At 49.3% G+C, this 27533-nt stretch overlaps 1 protein-coding gene across 5 annotated transcripts; it reads right to left on the minus strand.

Annotated features, from left to right (window-relative positions):
- Positions 1-206: 206 nt before the first annotated feature.
- USP21 (ubiquitin specific peptidase 21) lies at positions 207-27533 on the minus strand (the record flags this gene model as incomplete). Of its 5 annotated transcripts, none has more annotated exons than XM_083591105.1 (15): positions 207-432; positions 2999-3113; positions 3221-3328; positions 5456-5534; positions 5801-5887; positions 7092-7195; positions 7619-7683; positions 10311-10448; positions 10572-10683; positions 11490-11613; positions 14095-14154; positions 18323-18415; positions 19558-20368; positions 21365-21458; positions 27335-27533. In XM_083591105.1, 15 exons carry the CDS (start codon positions 27531-27533, stop codon positions 342-344), a joined length of 2280 nt encoding a protein of 759 aa, XP_083447231.1. In that variant the 3' UTR covers positions 207-341. The 5 variants fall into 5 exon arrangements, with proteins under 5 accessions (XP_083447231.1, XP_083447234.1, XP_083447232.1 ...); XM_083591108.1 differs by lacking the exon at positions 27335-27533 and adding an exon at positions 26767-26958; XM_083591106.1 differs by lacking the exon at positions 18323-18415.

The following is a 27533-nucleotide window of genomic DNA, read 5'->3' on the forward strand; positions in this document are numbered from 1 at the left end:
CACACATACACTCTCTCTCTCTCTCTCTCCCTGCCAGGCCTTGCCCTGCAACCACTTCGCTCCCATCCCGCCTTAAGACCTGGTGATTTTTATTTTATTTTTAAAAAAGAACAAATGAGGGGAAAAAATAAAATAAAAAGGAAACCTGGGAACGTATATGGAGAAGTGGATGACCCGGGTCACTCGTAGAAACAAACCCCACACAGTGTCGTTTGTTTTTTTATTGTTGTTGTTTTTGTCGTCGTCGCTTTTTAAAAATGATTTTTTTAAAAAAGACCCGAGCACCAGTCTCTATGAGGTAAGAGGGGCGGCAGGGCCGAAAGTGCTGGGTTCCAATACTATTACTGCTTCTTCCAGTGCATGTCGTCCAGCTCGTAGAAAAGGACGTAACCCTCACTGGACGGGACCTGGTTCTCGCTGATGGGAGACACACTGCAAAAGGGCGGTGGGGGGGGGAGAGAGAGAGAAAGGATGGCACATTAGCAGATAAACCTTACTTGCCTGCTCATCTTACTCGCCTGGGATACTCCTCCAGATGTTGCAGAACTACAACTCCCATCAGAGGCGGATTTAGGCAGAGTGACCAGTTCTGTCGCAACATCACAACTATGATGTACTGAACTGAGCAGAATGGAAGGCAAGAGGTGGCGCCACACAGGGAGCTAATGAAATTTGAAAGTCTGCCCCTGTTCTCATCATCCTTGCCCACTGAACACATCTGCTGGGGCTCATAGGGAGCTGCAGTTCAGCTGGAGGGCGGAAGGCTCCCTGCATCTGCCTTACAGTAAAGGAACATGAAACTTGGCCTCTTAAGATGAACTTCAGACTTGGTCACACAGGAGACGGCAGCCCTTATGGTGGTTCTAGGAAGTTAATACCAGCACTTTGAATTTAGTCTAGAAACCAGTAAATAACCAAAGCTGGTGGTATTGAGATCACAGCTTATGATCTGATCTCCTCCCAGTGTCAAATAAGCAATTGCATTTTGAACCAACTGGAAATTTGGGGTTGCCTGTACTGCCGCCCCTCCCTGCCCAGTACTTTTGTAAACTTCCATGTGTGTAAGGTAAAGGGACCCCTGACCGTTAGGTACAGTTCGGACGACTCTGGGGTTGGGGCACTCATCTTGCTTTATTGGCCAAGGGAGCCGGCATACAGCTTCCAGGTCATGTGGCCAGCATGACTAAGCCGCTTCTGGCGAACCAGAGCAGCGCATGGAAACGCCGTTTACCTTCCCACCGGAGCGGTACCTATTTATCTACTTGCACTTTGATGTGCTTTCGAACTGCTAGGTTGGCAGGAGCAGGGACCGAGCAACGGGAGCTCACCCCGTCGCAGGGATTCGAACCACTGACCTTCAATCGGCAAGCCCTAGGTTCAGTGGTTTAGACCACAGCGCCACCCACGTCCCTTCCATGTGTGTAGAAGATACTAAATAAAATTAATAACCACTGCCAAGTCTACAGAAGAAAGCCAAAGTCACAGGGCCACATAATTTATCAATCTAATTGCCAGGTTCTTATTTTTCTGTAGCCATTTTGATTTTGTGATGATACATAAGCTATGCTAGATGAAATCTTAGAAAGCCCTGTGACGGCCGAAAAGACTCCGAGAGGTTGGAGGGCAGGGCACCAATGTCCAGCATCCCATAATGAGCAGGAGAGGATTGTATCGTGCTAAAGAGCAGGGGCGGAAACATGCCAGTGAGGAAAACCAGAGATTTTGGTTGCTCACTCTTGCTCAGAGTCAGCTAATTAAAACAATGAACTTTAGTCAGTCATGCCTGTTGAATTCAATGGGTCTACTCTACGTTGGATACAACCCTCTTGCTGTTGTTTTGCATTGGTTGCAAAACTGAGCTGTTCACACTGCAGAATTTGGGTTCTAGGGCAGCCGGGTTTGAATGGTTTTGCAGCTGGCTGCAAGGCTGGATCAAGGGTGTTCAGGCAGCAGCCTGGCCTGCTTTAAACCCTTGCCAAGCAGGGCACACATTAGGAACAGGTGTCTTAAGCTACTTAGTACAGCTATCTAATTATATTAGCATCCTGGTCCAGAGCAGAGCACAGGATTTATGGTGCAAGGAAGCAGGCCACAGGCAGGAAGGGTTCAGGAAGTGACTTCTGACCCATAAAAGAGCTGGCCTGGGTGAGCGCCACAATCCCACAGCGGGTGCGGAATCACAGGATTGTAGAGTTGGAAAATGCTGACACAGGGTGCAGTTTTCAGCTTCCTGCCCTTCACGGTTTGATTTAAGAACAAAAAAAGGACTTTTCTACTTTGTATGCCTACAAAACAGCTGAAAGTGTGTGTGTGTGTGTGTGTGTGTGTGTGTGTGTGTGTGTGTGTGTGTGAAAAACCTCAACAAGTGCGGCTGAATGAGAGTGGGAGAGGATCTGCCTTGCATGCAGAAGGTCCCAGGTTCAATCCCGGGCATCTCTAGGTAGGGCTGGGAGAGACAGACCCCTGCCTGAAACCCTGGAGGGCTGCTGCCAGTCAGAGCAGGCAGCACTGAGCTAGGTGAACCAACAGTCTGATTCAATACAAGGCAGCTTCCTATATATCCTAGGTTCCTTTTTTGGGAGGATGGGCCACAGCTCAGTGCATGTTTTACACGCACAAGGTTCCAGGCTCAATCCTTTGCATCCACTCCCAGGCAGGCCCTGGAGAGAGCACCCACCTGACTCCATAGTAGACAGACGCGGCAATATTGAGCGATCTGGACCAACGGTCTTACTTCCTATCTCCCTATGAGATGCATGGAAGAGGCCTTCAGTGTCCGGGGAATTCTCCTCCCCAGAATTACTCAACAAGGAAATTACACATTTCAAACCCGGGTTGCAAAATTTGGATCGCCTGATCAGCGTTGTTTGGCTACAAAACCCTGGAGAGTTTTTACACCCGTGCTTTTGATCTAGGAAAGCTTCCTTACAACTAGACTAGAATCAGTGCAGTGGAGATTTGGAAAGGAAAGGAAAGCCATCGTCTTCTCTTTGCTCACCGGGAGTCGTTGTAAACCCTCCAGCCTGACTGGTCCTTGCAGAAGGCTGTGTAGTGGCCGTAGTGGACGCTGCCAGAATGATTGCACAGGGCATAGAGGTTGTACACAGGGGTGCCTGGAACAGGGAGAGAGAACAGGAGGAGCTCAGACTTCCCCTTCTCTGGCAGGCAGGCCCCGAGACGGCACAGGAGGGATTGGCCCAGACTCGGCACGCCAACTCACCAGCCTTTTCGCTGGCAAACTCTTTCAGGTTGAGCTGCTGGAGGGGGAAATCCACAAACACGGAGCATTTCTTAATGGAGTAACGGGTGGTGGAGAACCGGTTCAGGTCTGGGGTAGGGTGAGTTAAAGAATTTTGTTTATTCAAAACTGATATCCTGCTTTTCACCGTCTGTTTCTCAAAGTGGTTGACGATGATGAAAAAAACACATGAACCAATATAACTGGCTGTAACTTGAAGTACTCAAGCCTGCTTTTTCCTCCTCCCTTTCTTTTTTCCTTGTGTGTCATGTCCTTTAAGAATGTGAGCCACACGGCAGGGATAGTATTTGTTTTTTGTAAGCTGCTCTAAAAACCTTTTTGGCTAAAGGTGGTGTAAATGCCGTAAATAAATGATTAATAAAAAATAAGGTAAACTCATCCTTTCAATTCTACACCTGATGGCAGGTGAATCTCACGGGTTTAAGGACCATCCTTACATGTTTGTTCTGAGCCTGTGATGGCGAAGCAATTAAAAGTGCTGGGAGACTTGGGTTCAAATCCCCACTCGGTCATTAAACTCGCTGGGTGTCCTTAGGGGCCAGTCACTGCCTCTCAGCTTAACCTACCCTGCAGAATTGTTGTGAGGATAAAACGGGGCAGGAGAGAAGAAGAAGAAGAGTTTGGATTTGATATCCCGCTTTATCACTACCCTAAGGAGTTTCAAAGCGGCTAACAATCTCCTTTCCCTTCCTCCCCCACAACAAACACTCTGTGAGGTGAGTGGGGCTAAGAGACTTCACAGAAGTGTGACTAGCCCAAGGTCATCCAGCAGCTGCATGTGGAGGAGCGGAGACGCGAACCCGGTTCATCAGATTACGAGTCTCCCGCTCTTAACCACTATACCACACTGGCATACAACCAGGCACACCACCTTGATCTCTTTGGAGCAAAGGTGGGATATAAATGCAATGAAATGTATACAGTGGTACCTCGGGTTAAGTACTTAATTCATTCTGGAAGTCTGTACTTAACCTGAAACTGTTCTTAACCTGAAGCACCACTTTAGCTAATGGGGCCTCCTGCCGCTGCTGCACCGCCGGAGCACGATTTCTATTCTCATCCTGAAGCAAAGTTCTTAACCTGAAGCACTATTTCTCGGTTAGCGGAGTCTGTAACCTGAAGCGTATGTAACCCGAGGTACCACTGTATTATATAAATTTGTCACTTCATGCATCAAGCTGTTCTAGGGGACTAGGTGGGCTTCAGCAGCTTTCTGGCATCCACCTTGTGTTGCAAAACCTTGCACAAGCCATCTTATTATATACAGTTTTCTCCAGGACTCAACCTGGAGAAGGACTGTGCTGCCTGTGCCAAGTGCAGCGAGGGCACTTTGACCATTGGTCCCACTGCTCTAGAATATGCCTCTTGCCTTCTCCCCTAAACTCAGCAGGACTGGAAAGGAGCAAGATACTGAGTATCACACACATCAGTGCAGCATAATCTGATGCTTCACCATAAAAGAAAACCCAAGCCAGAATAGCCTTGGCAGCGTCATATTTAGAGGCCAGCAGAAGCCAATCCCAAATTCCTTAGGAAACCCAGGAAAGTATCCGATTTCGATTTACAGCAGTACCTCTACTTATGAACGTGATCCGTTTCGGGGTGCCATTCGCACCCTGAAAAGTCCGTAAGTAGAGTGCCGCTACTGCACGTAGCACGATAGAGTGCTTCTGCGCATGCACAAAGCGTGCAGATCGCTTCTGCGTGTGTGGCGAACCCGGAAGTAAACACTTCCGGGTTTGCCGCGTTCGTAACCTGAAAAGCCGCAACGTGAAGCAAACATAACACGTGGTGTGACTGTCTGTATCGCTTTTCCCAAGTACTTTGTGTAATTCTGCAGAACCAGCCTGAAAAGTACGCCAGTTTGACCATCTTAACATTTTTAACAGACTGTTCTAAGCAGCCACTTTCTCCCTGCAGTGTGGCGCAGTCATACTACAGGACAACAATTGTACAACTGTAGAAATTGCCATTGTTCCTTGTAGTTTACTGAGTTGGCAATTCTTTTGGGATTTCAACTTGATATTTTTCTGTACATCGCTTTGGTAACCTTTGGTTGCAAAGTGGCTTCTACATCTGCAGATAAAATACAAACAGAATACTTTGGGCGATCTCCCGCCAGCTGCAGCCCTGACTGGCTCCCAATTCTTGGGGGAAATTGGGGCGGGGGGGGGGGGGAGAATGCAGAAAGGATACGTAGCACAAGAATGCGAGGAAAGCGCTGGATGGTCAACTTCTTGGTGCTTCGGGTCCTCTGCCGGCATTTGTCACACACCTGCTCAGAGAGAGAGAGAGAGAGAAAAGAAGAAGAAGAAGAAGAAGAAGAAGAAGAAGAAGAAGAAGAAGAAGAAGAAGAGAAGATGCTTATACTTCATTTTATTTCTGTAAAAGTTTTTATAAACCACTGGAGATTTTTTTGTTAAAAAACCTCTCAAACTGTGAGACAATTATCATTTAAACAAAAATACATCACAAATTCAGTAAAACAGGCGCTACTGCTAATGCCATCACCCACGTGGCAGAAAAGCACGATGAACTTACTGGTGCGTTTTCAGAATCCAGCTCCTCCTCCTTGGTGAAGAGGCTGAAGCAGTCTAGCAGAGATACCTTCCCACCGGTGAAGCCTTTCTGTGAAATCAGGGCAAGGGTTTGGTTGGAAAGATCATCTTTACCACCACCCTATCCGTTAGGCTGAATGTTTGAGGAGGCTTACACACATCAGTGCTCACACGTAAAAACAAAAGGAGGGATGAAGATCTCCACTTCTGGCGGTCCCTCTGCCCCACTGCCAGGCCAGCAAGTGCCAAAATTTACCCAGAAGCTGGGTGCAGGAACCTTTCCTCCCCTAGCTCAGTCTAGCTCCCCTGCTCAAGGGGATGTCAAGTCCCTTTGCTCAGATGGCCAAACCCCCTCCCTTTTCCTTCTTGCTGCTTCTGAGCCACTGCAAAATTATAGGAAAGGTCCACAGTCCAGTAGTTTGCAAGAAGAAGAAGAGTTTGGATTTGATATCCTGCTTTATCACTACCCGAAGGACTCTCAAAGCGGCTAACATTCTCCTTTCCTTTCCTCCCCCACAACAAACACTCTGTGAGGTGAGCGGGGCTTAGAGACTTCAAAGAAGTGTGACTGGCCCAAGGTCACCCAGAGGCTGCATGTGGAGGAGCGGAGACGCGAACCCGGTTCCCCAGATTAGGAGACTACCGCTCTTAACCACTACACCACACCAAACGTGGGGGCTTTGAAAGCCCTACGGTTCATTTCAAAGTCCTGACAACTGGGGCCTCAAAAGGAAGCATCGCCTGATGTCAGTGTAGCAACAGGGGACTGACAGGTGGGCGGCCCATTTCTGACATTGCTCATGAGTAGATAAACACAAAATGAAGACCAGGAATCTGAATTTTAAAATCACCACCTTTTCTTTTTTTATAAAAAAACCTCTCTCTTGAAGTGGTTCACAGCAGCAATTGGGAAGCTGTGGCCCTCCAGAGCGCAAAGGACTCCGACTCCCATCATCCCCAGCCAGTTTAAAGTCATCAGGGACGATGGAAACTGGAGTTCAGCAACATATGTAAAGTCCCACCTTCCCTACTCCTGGCTTACAGGATAGGGGGGGAAACCCAATACTTACACCAGTTAACCAGTTAAAAGAGAAAACACTCCAGAGGATTCCCAGATTAACTCTGCAGTTAAAAAGGATCCCTTAAGGTACCAGTCATATTATTGGACAGTTCTGAGCTAGCCAGGCTAGCTATCTGACTTGCTGTAGGGAAGCTTCATCAGTCACTTAACAGCATCTGCCCTGAAGCCTGCCGTGACGACACTAGGAGCCTACCTTTGGGATAGGCAGGGAGAGGTCACAGAAAACTTCAAACGTGGTCGACCGGTAGCCACACGCTTGACACTTGAGGCAGCTTTTCAACTGGCCGACAAAGAGATCTAGCAGAGAGAGAGAGAGATGCTTCTGTTACTGTGTGGGCCAGCTTGCAAACAGCGTTCGAATTGCACATTCTGCTACAGCTCATGCGTTCTGGCTCCAAGAGAGCATTTCAAGTTGATAATAGATGGAATCAAAAGCACCCTGTAGGAGTTGCACACTGGCATTTGCATTTGGGTCTACTCTCGAGTGGCCCTCATGTTCCTATGTGACCAGGTGGGCGATTCTTAGACTGGCTTAGTCACAGGCAAATCATTTCGGCCTTATGGCTCAGCTCAGACCATTCCCATGCTGTAGGGCAGGGATGGGGGAAACCTGTGGCCCGGCAGGGATTGCCGGACTCCATCTCCCATCAGTCCCTGGCTAACTTCAGGGATGATGGGAGCTGGCAGCCCAAGGTTGTGCAAGAAACATGACCTGCTCACCTACTATCTTGCTGTCTTCTCGCTCCAGGTAGCGCTTCCACATCTGGTTGGCTTGTTCGTCATCACTGGGGGGGGGGGGGAGGAAAGAAACCCAAGAGGAGATTGTGAGCAACATCAGGAAGTGGGAGAGGGTTGGATGGAGGTGGGGCATTGGTTACTGGGGCAGAGCACAGAAGCAGAGCCCACCTGCAAAACGATTATTATTTTAATTCAGCAACATCAGTACCAATGCATCACTGCAGAAGAAAGCCAAAACAGGCCCCTGATGAGCTTACAATCCCAGGCACTGATGGTGAACTGGAGGCCCATCAACCCCTGAAATTTGGAAGCTCAGTGGCAGCAAGTTGATAGCTGGCATGGGGGTAAGAGACTGAGCTGGGAACCTGTAAGCTCCTGGTTCAAATCTTGCCTCAGGAGCAACCTCGCTAGATGGTCTTTGGCAAGCCAGTCTCAGACTCCATCTGAAACGTGGGTGTGACGATACCAGTCCAGGGGGCGTTGTAAAAATTACCTGAGAATGTCTGCAATGTCACTGGAAAACTGGAGCGCTACAGAACGGCTAGATATTATTATTAAGTAAGCAACAACCAGTCACCGCAGGGAAGATTTCATCAAACACCTCCTCCACACACAAACACTTTCCATGCATGGCAATTCTCACATCCAAGCTCTGCACTGAGCAATGGAGATGCAAGTATGAATCAGGCTTCAAGCAGTGACTAGAAACCCAGCCTCCAGCATTTATGTGCTCAGACACACTCTGAGCGCTGCTAGTAGTTCAGCTACACTGGGAGGTCAGGCCCAACTGTTCACCACATTAACCCAGGTAGGTCAGAAACACCCTGCACCGGGACAGACCACTGGACCAGGAAAGATGAGCCCATTGTAAGAACATAAGAAAAGCCCTGCAGGACCAGAAGGCCCATCAAGGCCTGCTCTCACTGTAGCTGACCAGATCCCTTGGGAAGCCTGCAAGTGGCAGCACTCTCCTCAGTTGTGCTTCCCAGCAACTGCCTCTGACGGTGGAGGGAGAACACAGACACCGTGGCAAGCAACTATTGAGAGCCTTCTCCTCTATGAACTTGCCAAATTTTCTTTTAAAGCCATCCAAGTTGCTGGCCACCACTCGTCTTGTGGGAGTGAGTTTCACTGTTTAACTCTCTGTACTGCATGAAGGACTTTCTTTTGCCTGTCCTGAATCTTCCAACATTCAGCTTCCTTGGGAAGCCCCTTCTAGCATTATCTCCTCTCTCTTCTGAGGTGGTGTTTAGGGGAGGGGGCCATAAAGCAGTAGCAGAGCCTGTGCTTTGCATATACAGTGGTACCTCGGGTTACATACGCTTCAGGTTACATACGCTTCAGGTTACATACGCTTCAGGTTACATACGCTTCAGGTTACAGACTCCGCTAACCCAGAAATATTACCTCAGGTTAAGAACTTTGCTTTAGGATGAGAACAGAAATCGTGCTCCGGCAGCGCAGCGGCAGCAGGAGGCCCCATTAGCTAAAGTGGTGCTTCAGGTTAAGGACAGTTTCAGGTTAAGAACGGACCTCCAGAACGAATTAAGTACTTAACCCAAGGTACCACTGTAGCAGTTCCAGATCCAATTCCAAGGATCTCCAGTCATGGGAAAGACTCCTGGAATCAACCTGGGCAAGCTTTTCCACCTGCCTTGCCCCCTAACTGGGACTCTTAAAAGGAGGAGCCGCTGCTTAAAGATTTGATCTTGCTCTCAATTTTGTGTGTGTGGGGGAATGCTCTTTGCCTCTTTGGCAGGAAAACGAACGCAGTCAAACACTCTTCAAATGTTACTTATTTTGAAACTGGCATCATTCAAACAATCTCTTTACATACAGTGGTACCTCTGGATGCGAATGGGATCTGTTCCGGAGCCCCGTTCGCATCCTGAAGTGAACGCAACCCTTCACCGATTCATTGCTTCTGTGCATGCATGTGACATCATGTTGAACGTCTGCGCATGCATGAGCGTCGAAACCTGGAAGTAACGGGCTCCGTTACTTCCGGGTCGCTGCGGAGCACAACCCGAAAAGGCTTAACCTGAAGCGACTTCAACCCGAGATATGACTGTAAACAGTAACAAAACATAAGAGCTTTTAGATAGCATAGTTGCCAAAAACCTGAGGCTGTGGAGAGCCACTATCAGCAGACAATGCAGTCAAGTTGCATCACATGCAAGGCTTTAGTTCCAGGTGTTGCATATATATATATGTGAAAACCATGCATAGCCAAAATTACTTTTCATTTGGCTGCTGGTGGTGGAGAAGTCCCATGGGAGGCCTCCCCCATGTTTCTGCTGCTTCCCCTCACTCCCCCATGTGAAAGTGAGCAGCAGAAGGGAGGAGGGGGGAGGTGAGTAAGAGAGAGAGATGGAGGCAGAAGAAAAAGGTTGGAATGGAGCAGCAGCTGGGCATGTAAAGCTGAATTTGTGTAAGTAAAATGCCCAGATGATGCAACTTGACTGTACTGGGATAGATGACCTGGTATACAGCAGCTTGATACATTCAGGGAGGAACTGTAGCTGTGCAGTAGAGCACCCACCTCACAAGCCAAAGGTCTCAGGTTCAATCTCTGCCCTCTCCCCTTCAAAAAATAGAAGCATGCTCCGATTTGTGGTATAGAGCAGTTTCTTCTGCCCAGCTCACAAGACGGCACCACATTTTCTGCACTCACCTCAAGGTGTCCGTGTCCTCTAGTACTGAGGGTCGCTTGGCGTCAGAGAGGATGCTGGGAGTCTTGCGCCCTTTCCTGTTAATCTCCACATGCAACCGATCCATGAGAAATTTTAAGAACTCCTGAGCGTCCTGCTGGCTAGAAAAGGAAGAAAGGCAGAAGCGTTGGGCAGGCCGGGTTGGGGGAAATGTTGGAGTGGGTAAGAAATGTGCAACCACACTGGGGCAGGGATAAGGCAACGGGCACCCCAACTTGCCTCACCTGTATCCTGTGAAGGATGGCACGTATTTCTGAAAGACGGCTTTGAAGCGGCTGGGGTTGGCGGCCTCCGTGGAATCGGGGTGCCATAAAGTGGCAATGACATCTGCAAAGGCTGGAGAATGAAGAGCCACAAAAAAGAAAATAAAGGAGTTGTTCCCTTTCTCCTTCTCCATTTTTACACTGGGGAAAACACTCAGCAAACTTCGTTTTGCTTCCTCTTCCTTGAAACATGGCAAATATGCTACCATTCCTGGTTTTGTCTTACAAATGAGGAATTGGGGCTTGGAGTTAGGTATGTGGCCTGTCCAAGGCCACACAGGGAAGACTGTGGCAGAGGCAGAACTCATACCTAGACCTTCTCCCTCCCAACAGGACAGGCTCAAAGATACTGCTGGTGGAAAACTACCAAGGGGGCCAGAGAAGGGGCTGGAGCAATGGAAAAAGATGTGCAAACACAATGCAATATCAAACACCCGCTCCTTTAGGAGTGACTTTCATAATCCTCTCCCTGTCCCACCATTCCACCCCCCACCTCAAAATTGTGGATTATAAGCCTGGGCAGTTTGTCCCACAATATTTATTTAGGTGTTTCCTGTAATACGTTTGCAAGCTGAAGGCCAGAGACAGTGGCCTATGAATACCACGCAGGTGAGAAAGGGACAGGACAGGACAGTGCTGGAATTAGGTCCTCTAATTATATAATACTTTGTTCAAGGCAGAGGTACTTATATAATAGTGGTCAACCGGGATTGGATTAAGGCCCTCCAGAGACCAATTTAGATTGCTGGCTCACTACAAGGATCCTTTTTAGCTGAAGCTCGTTCAGACAGTGATCTGGTTACATAACCGACTCTGCCGACGGGAGGGAAAACAACAACAGAAAAAGCAGGGCAGGGTCTTTCCACTTCCCCCCTTTACCTTCGGTCAGCTCCTGCTGGGTCCGCAGAGCGCTGGGCTGTTCCTGCCGGAATTCCCGACGGAGGCAGTAGTCCCGCAGGGACTTGGTGCTACTCAGGCACTGAAGCACAGCATTCATGAAGCACTGGAGGGGGAGATACAATGCGGGTATCATCATCGCCTGCAGCATTCCCGTTCCCCCAAAAGGGATGGTGTGCAGACACATAGGATGCAGCTACCTGAAAGGTCACCTGCGCCTGTATAGTCCCGGGAGAACCTTTAAATCAGCTGGGAAAATTCTACCTCCAACACAGCACCCTGCAGAACATCACAGGGCGGGGACTTGAAAACGGGACATTTTCCGTCCTTACCCTTGTATTACAGAATGCCATTACTTTGTCTTTGCCATCAATTTCAACGGGTCTACTCTGAGAAAAAACAAGTTGAATAAACCCCCCTCCCATTGGGGTGTATCCAATGTTGGTCCAACTCAGAGTAGGGGGAAACCAACATGGCAGGAGATTTAGTTTTGTTTCATTTAGTTAGTTTGTTACAAAGGCTCTGCGAATGGTTGTTTGCTGACTGAGGGAAGTATAATTGTGTAATGCAGTTGTATCAACATACCGTATTTTCCTGTCTATAAGACACCTCCATGTATAAGTTCCTTTTGGGAACTCAGGTTTAAGAAAATGGGGGGAGATGCCCCACAGTTGTTGAGGGTTTTTTTTTTTGCAGGGGGTTGTCCCCAGTTGTTCAGCTTTTTTTGGAGTGGATTGCCCACAGTTTTTGAGGGGTTTTTTTGGGGGGGGGGGGCAAAAACAATCACCCGCCATCAACTGCCATTCAACTGGCCACTTGCCACAGCAGCAGCCTATCAGCAGCAGCCCTCGCCGCATACACAAATCAACATCCCTATCGCCAATGAAACATTCCTGCTCGCGGCAACAACCAATCGCCAGTACACCCTCGGCACTATCCGTGTATAAGACGCCCCATAAATTTTGACAATACTTTTTTTGAAAAACAAATTGTCTTATACACGGATATATACGGTACTTTACTCAACAGGTAACTTCCTCCGCTGATGTATTTCCTTGTTCTTGAAAACACAGTAAGAAATATTTCAAAAACCAACACACCTAATTTAGATCCATTAATTTCAATAGGTCTACTCTGAATAGGATTTGCATTGGCTACAACCCATTGTTTTTATGTTGCACACTGTTTAGTGAATAATAATACAGTCGTACCCTGGAAGTCGAAAAGAATCCGTTCGACTTCCAAAACAGATGGAAACCAAAGCATGGCTTCTGATTGGCTGCAGGAAGCTCCTGTAGCCAATCAGAGGCTGCGGAAGCCCCGTCGGACGTTTGGCTTCCAAAAATAGTTTGCAAACAGGAACAGTCACTTCCGGGTTTGCGGCGTTTGGGAGCCAAAATGTTTGACTTGCAACGCGTTCGGGATCCAAGGTACGACTGTAATAAAAAAGCTGTTTTCAAATGCCTTTAAATAAATAAAACCTTGCTGGAGTAAAGAAGGCCTGGGGTGAGTCAGTGCCTGGACAGGAGGGGGAACAACTGTGAACTGCACATCAGCTACCGAGTGCTCCAGTGCAGAATGCAATAAAACACCCATATTCCTAGCCAGCAATCCTGACTTCCATGCTCTCCCCTTTTCCCCTCCTGGTGGTGGTGGGAAACAGGAGTGGGCTGCCATTTTGGAGCAACCAACCACAGCGTATGCTCTTAGTTATGCTGGGGTTGGGACAGCTGCGGGGTGTCTGTGTCCTTGTTGCTAAGCTCCCAAAACTTCCAGATGGGGATCAAGGGTTAGGAACGGGGACTGTAGTGGCAGGGTTGCAAGCTGCCTTCAGGCAGCACCTAAAATCCCACCGAGTTTCCAAAGACGCTGGGTCCTGTGTCCGATTTTGGTGCTTAGTGCAGAACATTCGTGGAACATACCACCCAACCTCACCTCCCTCAGCAACACCTGGATGCAGAATTCCAAACTTGTTTTCTGCACTCGGCACAGAGCGGTTGTGCAGAATATGCACACATCATACAAGCTGAAAGGTCAAAATCATCTGCGGTGGGGAACCCACAGGCCGATCTTGGCCTACCAGGTTGTCAAATGTGGCCTCTGAAACTGGAGTTTTAAAGAGCAGCTGGGGCGGTTTGCAAAAGGGCTTTCAAACAGTCCCACGCTGCGCTTTGAAGTCCCGAAAGTCAGGACTTCAAAGCGCTGCATCGCAAGATGCCACTGTGGATCCAGGCAATTGGCAGGTGGGCAACCCCACCCACCTGTCAAATGTGGCCCTCCAGGGGTGGGGAAGATGCAGATCTCACCCACCAACCCAGAAAAGATTTGCCTTTGCTTTAAAACACACGCACAACAAACTCAATAAGAGACATCACTTCTGCTGCTCTCATTGTGGCAAGTCTGACACGGCTACCTCGCCTCCTACCAAGTTCGACTTCTCAATGCCGGTTATTTTAAGGCGTCTTTTGAATAACAAAAATTGCACATTGTTGGGGCCTTTCAAAAGAAACCTTTGTGACAAGTCCCTTATGCAGGGGGGGAAGTTCTCTTCACCTGGGGCTGGGGAGGCTAAGCGCCCACTTCTTACCGTGTTGCCAAGGTTGCGGAGACCTATGTGCCCAGAGCCCAGCAGGAGAGTGTGATGCGTCTGGAAAAAACAAAAACAACAGACAGAGTGAACGAGAGAGACAGAGAGGGAGGGATGGTTTGCGTGTTGTGACAGCGGGAATAATAGGCTCGTCTCGTCTCACGGCTCCACATGCAGGATGGACAGATACATCCGTACTTAAGTACACATACAGAGTGAGCATCCCAAAGACTGGCATAGGTCTCTTTTGTGGCATTGCCAGAGCTCCCCAACCCCCAGCATGATTCCTCTCAATGGTCTAGGGGTCGTTCCACTGCAGTTTCTGGCCAAGCTGCCTTTTGCAGGCTTCTCAGATCAATCCACCTCTCCCTTCCAGCTGTGGAGGAGTTCCAGCTCCCCTACCTAGTCATCACGAGCAGAGAAGGAGTGAGCAAATCACAGCAGCTCTGAAGCAGGTTAGCTTGAGCGGTAACCGCTGAGGATTTAAATACACGCAATTATATTGTGCGACTTGCCGTGACAGGAAGGAAATCTGAACACAATCAAGAGGGGGAAGGAGGGAGGCACCCTTGGGGCATTTTTTTAAGACTGCAACCAAGAAGTTCTGAAACAGGAGCTGCATGCCCCCAAACGAGTCTGGATACCAATCCTTCCTTAGCTCCAGGGGGAAGGAATCAGGCACCCATCAGACGTTGTTGGAATCCAACTCCCTAACCTTGGTCCTGCTGTCTGGGGCTGATGGGAGGCAGCTGAGCAACATTCAGAGGACCCAATAGGCTCCACACCAACTGGCCATGCCTTTCTAGAGCTTCAGAATCTTTTCCACTTAAAGATGCCAGGGACTGAACTTCTGAGGGCAGAGGAAGGGCTTGATCAACTGAACTATGGACTTTTCCAATGTAAGAGAACTGTATGAGCATATGAAGTTGTTGTTGTATACACCGAAGGGGGACACTGTGGCCCTGCAGATGTTGCTGGCAGGGGCAGATGGGAGTCCAGCAACATCTGGAATTGGAGTCCAGCAGCCCCACAGATCCTGCCAACCCCTTCTTTAGACCATTGGCCCTTGACAGGAAGGTTGTGCCCTGATCTACAGCCATTTCATCCCAGCAGCATCACTAACTGGTTGCTTTTCTCATTTTCCTTTTTTTGTGGTGGAGGGGAGGAAGAGCTTGAGATCAGGGAGACCAACTGCAAAAGAAGACCAAGCCACTTCATTTTTAAATAGCTGTGTGGTGCAATAAAAGCAGGCCTGCATCTGTACTGGAGTGGTGTTTTTAAGACGTTCAGATTGTTTTCTTGCTTGTGTGTTTTCCACTCTGGACAACTTTGGGAGAATAAGTGGGGTATGAATTTAGTAATATAGAAGGAAACTGCAGCACATGCAGGTTTCTCTCACAGGGTAGATCCTCCAAGGAAAAACTCTTTCACACAGCTATTAAAAATGTCCTCTCCTCTTCTTGCAGTGGGCGGAAGAGGAGAAGGAGGGAAACATCTCATCACAAACATTGTAACTGGGTCCCTAGTCGCTGGCCAGAATTAAAGGCAACTACTGGGTCAGAAACAAATAATTCAACAAGCGCTGCTCTCATCCACTATGAAATCAAGGAAAAGCATTCTCTATGCTCTTCTCAGATGCAGCCTTGTCCCATAGGCCAAAGCTCCCTGATCCCCAAATTCTCCCAGCAAAGAGCAGGGGTTTTTCATAGTCAAGTTTCTTAATCATCCTTCATTAAAATGAAAACTGTCCCATATGGAACAGAATGGTATAAATCCAGCCAAAGAAGTAAAAAGGTAAAAGGTAAAGGATACAGAGAAAGAGGCTCAGTGCACCTCAGTACAATAAAGCCACGTAATGAAGCCGCGTCAGACATTATCAACTTAGTGGCAGCAACAGGGAGAGATTGGGAGGGGGTTACCTCACTGGTCATCAGCAGCAGCCCCATCACCGCCGTGTGGACCACGGACTCAGAGATGTCCGCCGCTCGGCCATGAAGCTCCCGCTTGGTGGCCAACGTGCGGTGCAGCTTCCGGGGCAGCTCCACCAGAGTGGCCCCCTGGAGCCCCGGCATGGCTCCCCCGCTGCCCGTTCCCGCTTGAAGATCCGGCGAGAAAGAGGCGCAGCCCTCGTCCTGCGCGGCGCCAAGCGGGGAAAAGGACTGGCAGGCCCTCCCTCACGTCCCTATAAGCCAGCAGCTCATTAGCTGATCCGATTTCCCCTGGCTATTCCTGGCTCCTCCTGGAGGCTCATCTCGGCGGGATTAATTAGCAGGAAGAGCTACTTTGGGGAGCAGCAACGCTTTCGGAGAACTGCGGAGCCAGGGAGGGAACGGCGCGGCAAAATAAAAACACAACCAAAGCAAATATACACAGCTCAGGGTGGCCAGGGTTACGGCTAGCAGCTTCCCCAAGATGCCCCTGCAGCGTCCTTGAGAAAAGCCCCGAGACCCAGCGGGTAACTGCTTCGGACGACTTCTCAGTTGGCCAACCCACCTTGGCACAGTGGGACGTTCCCCAAAAGCTACCTTGAGCAGGGCAAGTCGGACAGTTACACAGACCTATAAAAACTGCGCAAGTGAATCCTTGCCCCAGGGAATTAATTAGCCGTTACAACTCTGGAAGATGTCAGCACCTGAGTCAACCAGAGTCACTAGCCGGGGGAACCGGGTGCAGATAGTGAGCTAGGAGCTGGGCGTGGACATTTTACCCCCAAACCAGTCCAGGTTCAGCAAAAGGGCTGCCAGCTTGGGACAGCAGTGGAAGAAAATGGGCACATTTGAGAATGTGCCTTCCCCTAAGCCATCCCCACCCCCTCTAATAAAAGACGGTCCCTGCACTCACAGAAAAGATTTAGGGGAGACATCTGCTAACTCTATACATTTTGTTCCATGCATCTGTTTCTATGGAAACAAATGTGATTTTCGATAGGCCATCACCAAAGAAAAGTCTCCTTTCCCTCCCTCCCATCTGCCTCCTGCTTTCAAGTGTTGGAGAGGCCACAAGGAGGCATGTCCTGAGATGGCTCCAACAGGGGCAGATGGACCAGTGGAAGCAGCTTGCAATGCAACTGTGCAGAGGCTGCTCCTTGAGACGACGTTTGTCCACAAAAAGCTTCATTGATTTTCACCATGCAATAAACAGAAAGAAGAAAAGAAACCCATGTGTGTGGGTGACAGCACAATGAACAGCCATCACCCCTTGGGGAAGGGCCATAGCTCAATGGGAAAAACGTCTGCCTTGCAAAAGGTCCCAGGTTCAATCCCAGCAGCACCTCCAGGTGGGACTGGGAGAGAACCCTGCCTGAAATCCTGGAGTCAGTGTACGCAATACTGAGCAGCTAGGCGGACCAATGGTCTGACTCAGGAGAAGGCAGCTTCTTATGCCCTCCTCTCTGTCTGGACCACTGTTGAGAGTGAGGAGGGCTGCAACTGAGTGGCAAAGCATCTGCCTTGAATGCAGAAGGTTGTAGGCTCAATCTCTGGCCTCTCCAAGTAGACCTGGGGGTGCCAACCGCCTGAAACCCTCAAGAGTCAGTGCAGATAAAACTCAACTCTGTATACAGAGGCTTCCTAAGTTTCTCACTGCCACCCGAACGACACCCAAAGCGCCTTGCTGTAAGAAGCCATGCCTGTGCTGTCTCACTTTCCAGCAGCTGGCATGTGGTGGGAGTCAGGCCAGAACTCAACCCTCCTGCCTTGGGGAACCAGATCCATGCTGGCCATCTGCCATTATTTACAGGACTGTAAGTAATTGATATGAAGGATACAGAGGCAGCCTTCCTGTGAGGCAAAGGGGAAAGCAAACAGCTAGGGGCAGCTCTACAGGAACCCATTCAATGGTTATTATTCTTTTGGAGGGATAGTTCAGTGGCGTAGAGCATCTGCTTTTATACACAGATGGTCCTGACATCTCCAGGTAGGGATGGAAAATCCCAAAGAGCTGCTGCCCGTTACTGCGGACAATACTGAACTAGAAGGGCCAGTATTCTGCCTTAGTAGTATAAGGGAAGTTCAAATCTAAACCAGGCAAACTACCACACGTCCCCCTAAACTTCCTTTGGTGGTAGCTTCCTGCGAATTCTCAGAGAAGGATCTCTGTCCGACTCGCCAAAGCACAACCTGCAAGGTTCCATGGCCGATAAACCCACTTAAGTGTGTCTAATGCAGCTGAGCCACTTAAAACCAGCTTAACGACTACGGTGCTCTCCCCCCCCCCCCCACAGACTCACCCCCAAGGAATGCTGGGAACTCTTGTGGCTGTCTATTCTGTTAGAGATACTTAGCCGCCTGCCAAGGAGAGTCCTGCGTGCATGCATGTCTGCCTGGGAGGAACATGAAACAAAGCAGTTAAAAACTAGCGGGAGCGGACAGCATAAACATCAAGGGAAATCCAGCGAGTGTGAGTTTCTGCTCACGCAACCCTCTGGAGCAATTATTTTTGGGGGGTGGGGGGGATGCACCAGGAGAGGAGAGAAAGAAGTTGGCTCATGCTGAGGCACCCACAAACAGGTTGTGAAGGCAACAGCCTGTCCCCAGCATTTGGTATTCAGCGGTATACTGCTACTGAACATGGGAGCTTTATCAGGCGATCAAGAGATGAACAAAAGTCATCCACAAATTTGTCTTATCTCCTTCCTTTAAAGGAGGGAGTGGGAGCCTCTGGCTCTCCAGACGTTGCTGGACTCCCGTAAGCCCCAGCCAGCATGGCCAACGGCCAGGGAGGGTGGAAGCTGGAGCTCAGCAGCATTTGGAGGGCCACAGGTTACACCAATCCTGCTTTAAGACAAACCAAAATGGCGACTGTGACTGCACTTCACGGCAACATAATCCCCATAGTGCCACAAAAGTTACGGGTTTTGTGTTTCTTGGGGTGGGAGGGTTATTGTTTCATTTTGTTTTTAACTATCCATTTTGTGCTTTTATCCTGTATTTTTATCTTATGAACCGCCCTGACATCTTTGGATTAAGGGCGGAATATAAATTGAATAAATAGTAAGTATCCCACACTTTGTTTTCTAAACACTAGCTTGCTAAGAGGCTGGTCCTTCATGTCTAGTATGGAAACACAGGACACCGGATTCTTAGCAGCCAGGAAGGAAGGGGGGAGGAAGGGGAAAGCATTCTGCTAAGTATTTTGGCTGAGGAGGGACAAAGGCGAGGGGTGCAGGACGGAAGAGGAATCCAGGAGCCTTCTGCCACAGGGAACTCCTTCGTGTCTACAACTCCCAGGCAACTGCTTAAATACAGAGGTGCCAAAAGTGAATCTACATGTGCTGCAGAGAATTACTTTCTTCAGATTGCCCCTGGATCTACTGCCAATCAATTTCCTAGACAGCCCTGGATTCTAAGGTTAAGAAAGTTCCTTCTATCTACTTTCTTCACACCGTGTACCCTACTGTAAAGCCTGGGGCCCTCCATTTCCCCAAAGATTATCATTGCTGGGCACCCCTTGCCAGTCCCTTACAGCAGTGGCCTTCTCCTCCAGCCTGCTCGGAACAGGGCCCTTGCTCTGGGGTGGGCTGGTGGATACCGGGACGTCTTGTGAGCGAGCGTATTCCGTGGCCTGCGGGTCGAGGGCGCGAGTCCTGGGGCAGCCCTCCGTGCGGACGGACAGCAGCGTGGGCGACGGCCTCCCATCTGCCCCGGGGGTGACGTTGACTCTCCGCAGAGACGAGCTCCTCTTCAGGGCCAGGGCGCCCAGGCCGTGTTTGTGGCTGCATGATGGGCTGCGGTCCCGGAGAGCAAGCCGGTTCAGCACGGCGCTCAGCTGCTCCTCCCCGCGGCTGCCGGACTGGCTCAGGTCGCCGATGCTGATCGACTTGGAGCGCAGCAGGTTGCCGCTCCGGCGGTCCGAGTCCGGCCCGCCCAGGAGGACGCCGGGTGGCATGGTGAAGGAGGCGCTGCCAGAGATGGTGCCGGCCTGCGGGCAGCCGGGCACCTTGAGGGCGTGGTCTGCCTTGACGGGGCCGCGGCGGGAGGCGGAGGCGCGCAGTGTGTCGCTGCGCTTGGAGGCCCGGCCTCGGTCGAGCTCCAGCTTCTTGCCCCTGTCATCCAGAGGGCTCGGCCTGGGCGGTAACGGGCGCAGTTTGGACGCCACGGAAAGTCCGTTGGAGGCGGCGGAGGAGCAGCCACGGTGCTCTTGGCTCGGGGCTCGGTGTCCATTGGGGAGCTTGGAGGTGGCTTTCGGCTGAGAGGTGATGACCGACTGCTCTCTTGCCCGGCTCATGCGGTGCTCAGAGGCTTGCGGCATTGCGGAGAGGAGATAGAGGAGGGCCCTGGGGAGAAGAGCAACAAAAGCGGGAAGTGGGGAAACGGTCAGGTCTGTTTCTTCACATTACATTTTTGAAATACAGTGGTAGCTTGGATTACGAACTTAATCCGTTCCGGAAGTCTGTTCTTAAACCAAAGCGTTCTGAAACCGAGGTGTGCTTTCCCATAGCAGCGGGGGACTCAATTTACAAATGGAACACACTCAACAGGAAGCGGAACATGTTCTGCTTCCAAGGCAAAGTTCACAAACCAAAACACCTACTTCCAGGTTTGCAGCATTCTTAATCCAAGTTGTTCATAAACTAAGCTGTTCTTAAAGCAAGGTACCATTGTATGTTTGTTGGCTGTGCATTCGGATACCTGCTAAGATATCATAATCAAATTTGGCATAATGTTTCCTCCAGAGCTCAAGGACTTTTGTCTATGTTTGGATACAGCTGGGCATCATTTGGAATCAAGATGGCAGACTGAACCCTTCAGAGCTGCACTGGTTTTTCGGTTCCTTATCATTCCAGAGCAATGCCAAATATGAGGCTACTAGTTATTAATACTGTGTTGGAGCCAACTGAGAAATAAATAGCTATTACTAATTTGTCCATTGACTTAAGTGCATCTGCTCTGAGTAGGATTTAGCTGGATAGAATCAGTTATTAACAACTTTATACACCACTTAACGTTCAGGATAGGCTTCTGTGCTTTTTACTGTGTATAAAGGAAACAAAACACTGAAGTAGAAACATTCCTAATTAAACTACACAATCACCTTACAATATAGACACCCTTAAGTGAACTACACATTAAAACAATGCAGCAATTAAACCAGGAGACTGTGGGAAAAGGTCAGTTCAGAGGACTGAGCACACAGACTCTTGGGAAATCCCAGTTTCCAATTTAATAAAAGCATGGGAATTTTTTAGCCCCTCAAAACAGGCACTCAGCAGAAATGGACAGCACAAAGCCAAGCAGCACCAAGACCCCAGCCCAGCAAGCTGGAAACGCACCTCTCAAAAAGTGCTAGGCTCTCACCCCCGCCGGCCCCTGGCTCACACCTCACAGAGGTGGCTGGCCGCAGGAGGGCTCCTCTTGGCAGATGCCCTGCAAGACAAAAAAACAGCAAAGGGAAACTGGTAAAATTCTCCGCCTTCACTCAGAGATGCTCCCCACAGCCAGATCCCAGGATAGGTGGTCCCAATGGAAAGGGAAGCGCTTCCCTGCATCTCAGGGGGAACCGAGGCCACATCTTAACTCCAATTCCTCAGAAACAAGGGTGAGCATAGTCTGTAGACACCATGCAGGGTTCAGCTCAGCTTCTGGCTTCCTGAGAACCTCGGTTTTATTTCTGTGATACAGGTTTAATAGTTCTCGTCATGCCAAGGACGGAGTGAAAGGGGCTCTGGAGGTACGCAGATTGTCAAAACCTTGGAAACCAAAGCCTAAGGCCACCTGGCTGGGAGTACCTGTAACATAATGGGTGTTTCATTCACATTTTTATTCATTTGCTTAGACATTTTATATAGCTCTCCATTATATCATCTCTGTGCAGCACACAAAAATCTCAATACAATGACATCAAAACCCAATTAAAATTACAAAATCAGAATTAAATTAAAATGCCTGCTGGATTATTATTTTTTTAACCCAATTCAGAAAGCACAGAAGGTCAACAGGGAGGGGGCCTGTCAGACCTTGGCTAGAAGGAGGTTCCACTGGGCCCACATTACCAAATGCTGCGCATCTGAGCCATGGGGGGGGGACGACTAAAACTAACAGTGACTCCCCTGAATACTTCTCTGATCGGCAGGGATACAAGGGAGAGGTGGACCCTGAGGTGTCCAAGTTGTTAAGAGCCTTGAACCTGGCCCAGTGTGGCCAGTCAGTGCAAGCTTTTGAGCACCAGAGAACCTGTGGCCCTTCCATCAGCCAAAGGCAGCATGGCCAGTGGTCAGGGATGAGGGGGGCTGTAGTTCTGCAAAATCAGGAAGGCCATAGTCTTCCCATTCCTGGGGTACAGTAAGTCACAGAGAGGTGTGCAGCGAGGTACCCGCCTGCGAGGAGCTTCCAATCCAAAACAGACAATGGGAGAAATGAAGAAGGGAGGAGAAATTGTGGGCAGATGCAGTTACATCGGCCTAAAACTTGGTTAAAGTTGGAAAGAAGAATTCAGGAGGAAAAATCCCTTAGAAAAGGGTTAATTTTGAGAAGTGATTCGAAGGACGGGAGGAGAGGTGGCGCCATGTACATATTTAGGGGGGAGTTCCAAGCTTCGAGAGCAGCAAAGGGGAATAGGCAGCATTGCTGCTCACTCACATTTGCATCTAAATTATTTCATGAATTAAGCTTCATGTGCATCTACTTACCTAAATGGGACATTTTATTCCAATAACCAGGACACCTAAAGGTTGACCAAAAAATCACAAACACTCCAGGGAGGTCAGGCATTTTTTTTCAGCCCAAGGGCCACATTCTCTCATGGGGCGTCTTCCAGGGGCCACATGCCAGTGTCAGGGCCGAGTCAGTGGTAAACTGGGCAGAGCAAAGGGTGCAACTCTTACTTTGTATAGTAGGCCACGCAAAGGTCACACATCTCTCCATCCTGGCAAGCCAGAGGCAACCTGGCCCAGTCAGAGAAGCCTGAAGGGCCACATTCGCCCCCCACTTCCAAAGTTCTGCCATGGTGGTATCAGCCAAACAGCTTTAGGGCATTGTGTAGTTACCGTATTTTTCGCTCTATAAGATGCACCAGACCATAAGACACACCTAGTTTTTGGAGGAGGAAAACAAGGGGGGAAAATTCTGAATCCCAGAAGCCAGAACAGCAAGAGGGATCGCTGCACAGCGAAAGCAGCGATCCCTCTTGCTGTTCTGACTTCTGGGATAGCTGCGCAGCCTGCATTCGTTCCATAAGATGCACACACATTTCCCCTTACTTTTTAGGAGGGAAAAAGTGAGTCTTTAGAGCAAAAAATTCGGTATATGATTTTAGGTGGTACTGCAAGGCATTTACACGCATTCGTGAAGGACCAGTCAACGAATGGGTAGCAGCCACAAAGGCTAGTGGAGTTCAGAGGCTGTATACCTCTGAATACCAGCTGCTGAAGAAGTGGAGAACAGGAAAGGGCTATTGCCTCCTTGCGCTGCTTGTGAGCATCAGAGAGCTGCTGGCCAGCCACTCTCCATCAGAGTTCTCCATTCTGAGGTTCTCCTCCAGTTTCCTCTGCTACCATTGGCCAAAGGGGATTTCTTCTGCATTCCTGGCACAATTCTTTTGGAAAACACAATTCTTTGGAAATCAAAACTCAAGGAGGTCTTTACAGAGGCAACAAGATTCTGAGTGACATATTTAAAAACAAGGGACAACCAATTTTCTGTGCCAAATTCAAAAGGCCTGCTTAAGCAGAACTATGGGAATTACATGAATTATGCAGACTTGAGGAATAAAATAAGCAGCAGAGGACCGGTGCCTTTATGCTCCGACTATGGAGCCAGTGGCGTAGCGTGGGGGGTGCAGGGGGGGCCGGCCGCACCAGGTGCAACATCTGGGGTTAGGGCAAATCCACGGGTTAGGGGGCGCAAATCCACGGGTTAGGGGGCGCAAATTACTTGCCTTGCCCCGGGTGCTGACAACCCACGCTACGCCACTGTGTGGAGCATTCGGCAGGTCACTGGGAAAGGCAGGATACTGGACTCAAAGATGAAAGCTGCAGTCCAACAACATGTAGAGATCACAAGGTCCTGGCCCCCGCCCCAGCTTTAGTGCAATCTAACAGGGCTCATCTTATGGGAGACAGAGCTATGCCCACTGAGACCTAAAGAGCCACACAGGAAACAGGCTGGGACACACAAATTCCACCCAATCACAGAACAGGGGATCAAAGTAAAGAGCTGGCCTTCAGAAAAGCCTTTCCTTTTTTGCAAAGTAAGACTTGAAAGCAAGCAGGGGAAGAGAAGATTCTGTAACCCGTATAGTTATTTGTCGCTACACAGCAGAAGCAAGAGAAAGTAGATGAAAAAAGAATGTGCAAATGTATTATCAGCATAATTTCTGCCATGTTTATAGAATCTAGCTTTTCTCGGCACACAGAATTTCGACACATTCTCATTTACCGTATTTTTTGCTCTATAAGACTCACTTTTTCCCTCCTAAAAAGTAAGGGGAAATGTGTGTGCGTCTTATGGAGCGAATGCAGGCTGCACAGCTATCCCAGAAGCCAGAACAGCAAGAGGGATTGCTGCTTTCACTGCGCAGTGATCCCTCTTGCTGTTCTGGCTTCTGAGATTCAGAAATTTTTTTTTCTTGTTTTCCTCCTCCAAAAACTAGATGCGTCTTGTGGTCTGGTGCGTCTTATGGAGCGAAAAATACGGTACTTATATACAGAGAGTCCCATTTATATAAATGACACTGAAGAAGCCTGAGTGGTCCTTTGCTTATATTCTAAAATATTCATAGGAACACAGAGGAAAGAGGAATGAATAGAGACAGGCACAGGAGATGCAACAGAAGAACAAAAATTGTGTAGGTCCCTCAGAAGGTGGTGGACTCTCCTTCCTTGGGGTTTTTAAAGCAAAGGTTGGATGGCCATCTAATGATGCTTCAGTTGAGATTCCTGCATTGCAGGGGGTTGGACTAGATGACTCCCGGGGTCCCTTCCAACTGTACCAATTCTATGAGTCTATGAAAAACAAAAGAAGAACAAAAGAAGAGCCTGCTGGATCAGGCCAACACCTAGTCAAGCATCTTGTTCTCGCAGTGGCCAGCCAACTGCCTGCGGGAAACCCACAAGCAGGCTTCAAGCACAAGAGCATTCCCCCTTGGTTTCTAGAAACATCTTATTTACATACACAAAAATCCCAGAGTTCTCTTTATTATCAGCCAGTCTACATCTGTGTCTCTCTCCCCTGCAACTTAACTGGAATCCAACTCTTAGCACGGCCAGTGGCCAGGGAAGATGGGAGTTGGAGTCTAACATCTGGAGGATCACAGATGTGATCCTTGAGGACAACCACCACTGGCCCTCATATCTTCCCTTTGCTCTATTGCTTCTTTTCACTGTGGCTGAAATGGAAAACAAGACATCCCCTGGGAGTTCCAAAGCTTCATTGACATGCAAAACGTTATTGGGAGAGATAGAGCACGCCCACCAATGTCAGGCAAAGGTCCAGTTCTCCAGTACAAACTTTGTCCAGCCAGGTCCCTCCAGAAAGCTTCCATCATCCAGGGCTAAAGCAGCAACAATCTTCCCCTCATGTTTGTCCTCAGCATTGGGGAATTCAAAGGTAGTCTCAACCTGTACACCAGGGATGGGGAATCCGTGGCCCTTTCAGATGCTGCTGGGCTCCAATTTCCGTCTGCCCCAGCAAGCATGGACAATGATCAGGGATGATGGAAGTTATAGTCTAATGACATATGGAGGGCCTAACAGGTTCTCCACCTCTACTGGATATGGAAGTTCAACAGCCTTCTCCTCTCCTATGTCTAACCCTGTTTGAAGCCATGACACCTAGTGGCCTCCACCTCACCATTAAAAAAAAATCCTTCAAATCTTTACTACTGCCATATCTGCAGCAGCAAAGCGACACTCAGAGCTCTATCCTTTTCTGTGAATTTGACCAAATCTTCAGAAACACCATAAAGCCAGATAATGACACTGCCATACACCATTTAAATACTAGGTTTTTATCCAACTTCTACTCAGAGTAGATTCATCGAAATGGAACTGAATTAGCCATGCCTATTCATTTCTATGGGTAGAACTAGCCCTGGATACAACCCAATAATATATCTAAACACCTAAAACACATCTATTATCCTCCACAAATCCATCTTCTGATTTGGGGTGCATCTTCCCATTTAAAAAGACAGTCCATACCTTCCCTATTTTAAAACCTATATTATCATCATTATCAAAGCTCCTAAAATTCTCTAAGCACTGTTTGTAAATTAAAGGATAAGACAATATCTGCCCACAAGCTCACAATTCAATAGACACAATGTGAAAGGAAAATGGAATGAGGAGGGAAGAGGAAAACCAAGGACTGGAGCAGCTGATCCTCCACTGGTAGGTAGATGAAGTTGGTTTCACCCTCAACACAATGTCCTTCTCAAGAGGCAGCCTCCTAGTAGCCCTTGTCCATGCATCCCATAAAACAGTAGTCATCAACCTTTTCACTCCCAGGACCCACTTTCGATCCAGCCATACATTTGGGACTCATTCCCTAATATTTTCACCGTGAATCTGAATGATGTTCATGCTCCTGCTACAACCCACCTTGGAACAAGCCGTGACCCACTAGCGGGGTCCCCGAACCCACCAGCTGAAGACCAGTGCCAGAAAAAACATACTGACACCCAGAACAGCCCCCCCTCAATTGTTTTACTTCCAAGCCACACTTCAGACCCACTTACTCCATAGAGGTTGGGGGTCTTCCTGCTGTCACCAAGAGCCCACCCCAACTCCTAGGCGGCACAGCCTCATCTGCCGACCTCTAGATCCCTCCTCCTTCGGAGTCCAGAGCCCCCATGAGAAGCCCATTCCCCACCCCCTTCACCGAGGACCCTGGGGAGAGAAGACCCCCCGCCCAAATAAAAACCACAAACTCCAACCCCACCCCGTCAAGACTCACCCCACATATTATTATGCCGCGATTACATAATAATGTCAAATTGTGCTCCCTGCCCTCCCCCTCCCCTCGCGTTATACAGGCACAGCGTGTGCATGTCGCCTGCGCTAGACACCATCTAGGCAGGTGGGCCTTACCTATGTCCCCATGCAGACCCACAGCCGGCCCCACGACTCAAATAAGGAGAGGAGCCCCCACAGCATCCTTTTAACCGAGACTTTAGAGCCCCCCTCTTCTTAAGCCTTCGTGCTACACGGCCCACGGCCCTCGCCCCCCCCCCCAGCCCTCAAACCCCACCCCGTCCCGCAACAGACCCCCGGTGCCGCAAAGGAGTTCAGGTGTGTGGGCCTCACCTCCTGCAGGACGCCATGGCAACAACAACTCCTGCAGCACGGGCCGCCATCTTTGTTCCTCCCCCCTCCCCGCCGCACTCCGCGCTTTTGCCCGGCCAAGGCCGGCTTCGCGCGGCTCCAACGCGCAGGCGCTGGCACGCCTTTCGGGCCCCGCGCGCGCAGGCGACGGACTGACGGGACCTGCGCGTGCGCAGCTCAT

Source organism: Podarcis filfolensis (genome assembly GCF_964270895.1).
Source record: "Podarcis filfolensis genome assembly, chromosome: 16".
NCBI lineage: Eukaryota > Metazoa > Chordata > Lepidosauria > Squamata > Lacertidae > Podarcis > Podarcis filfolensis.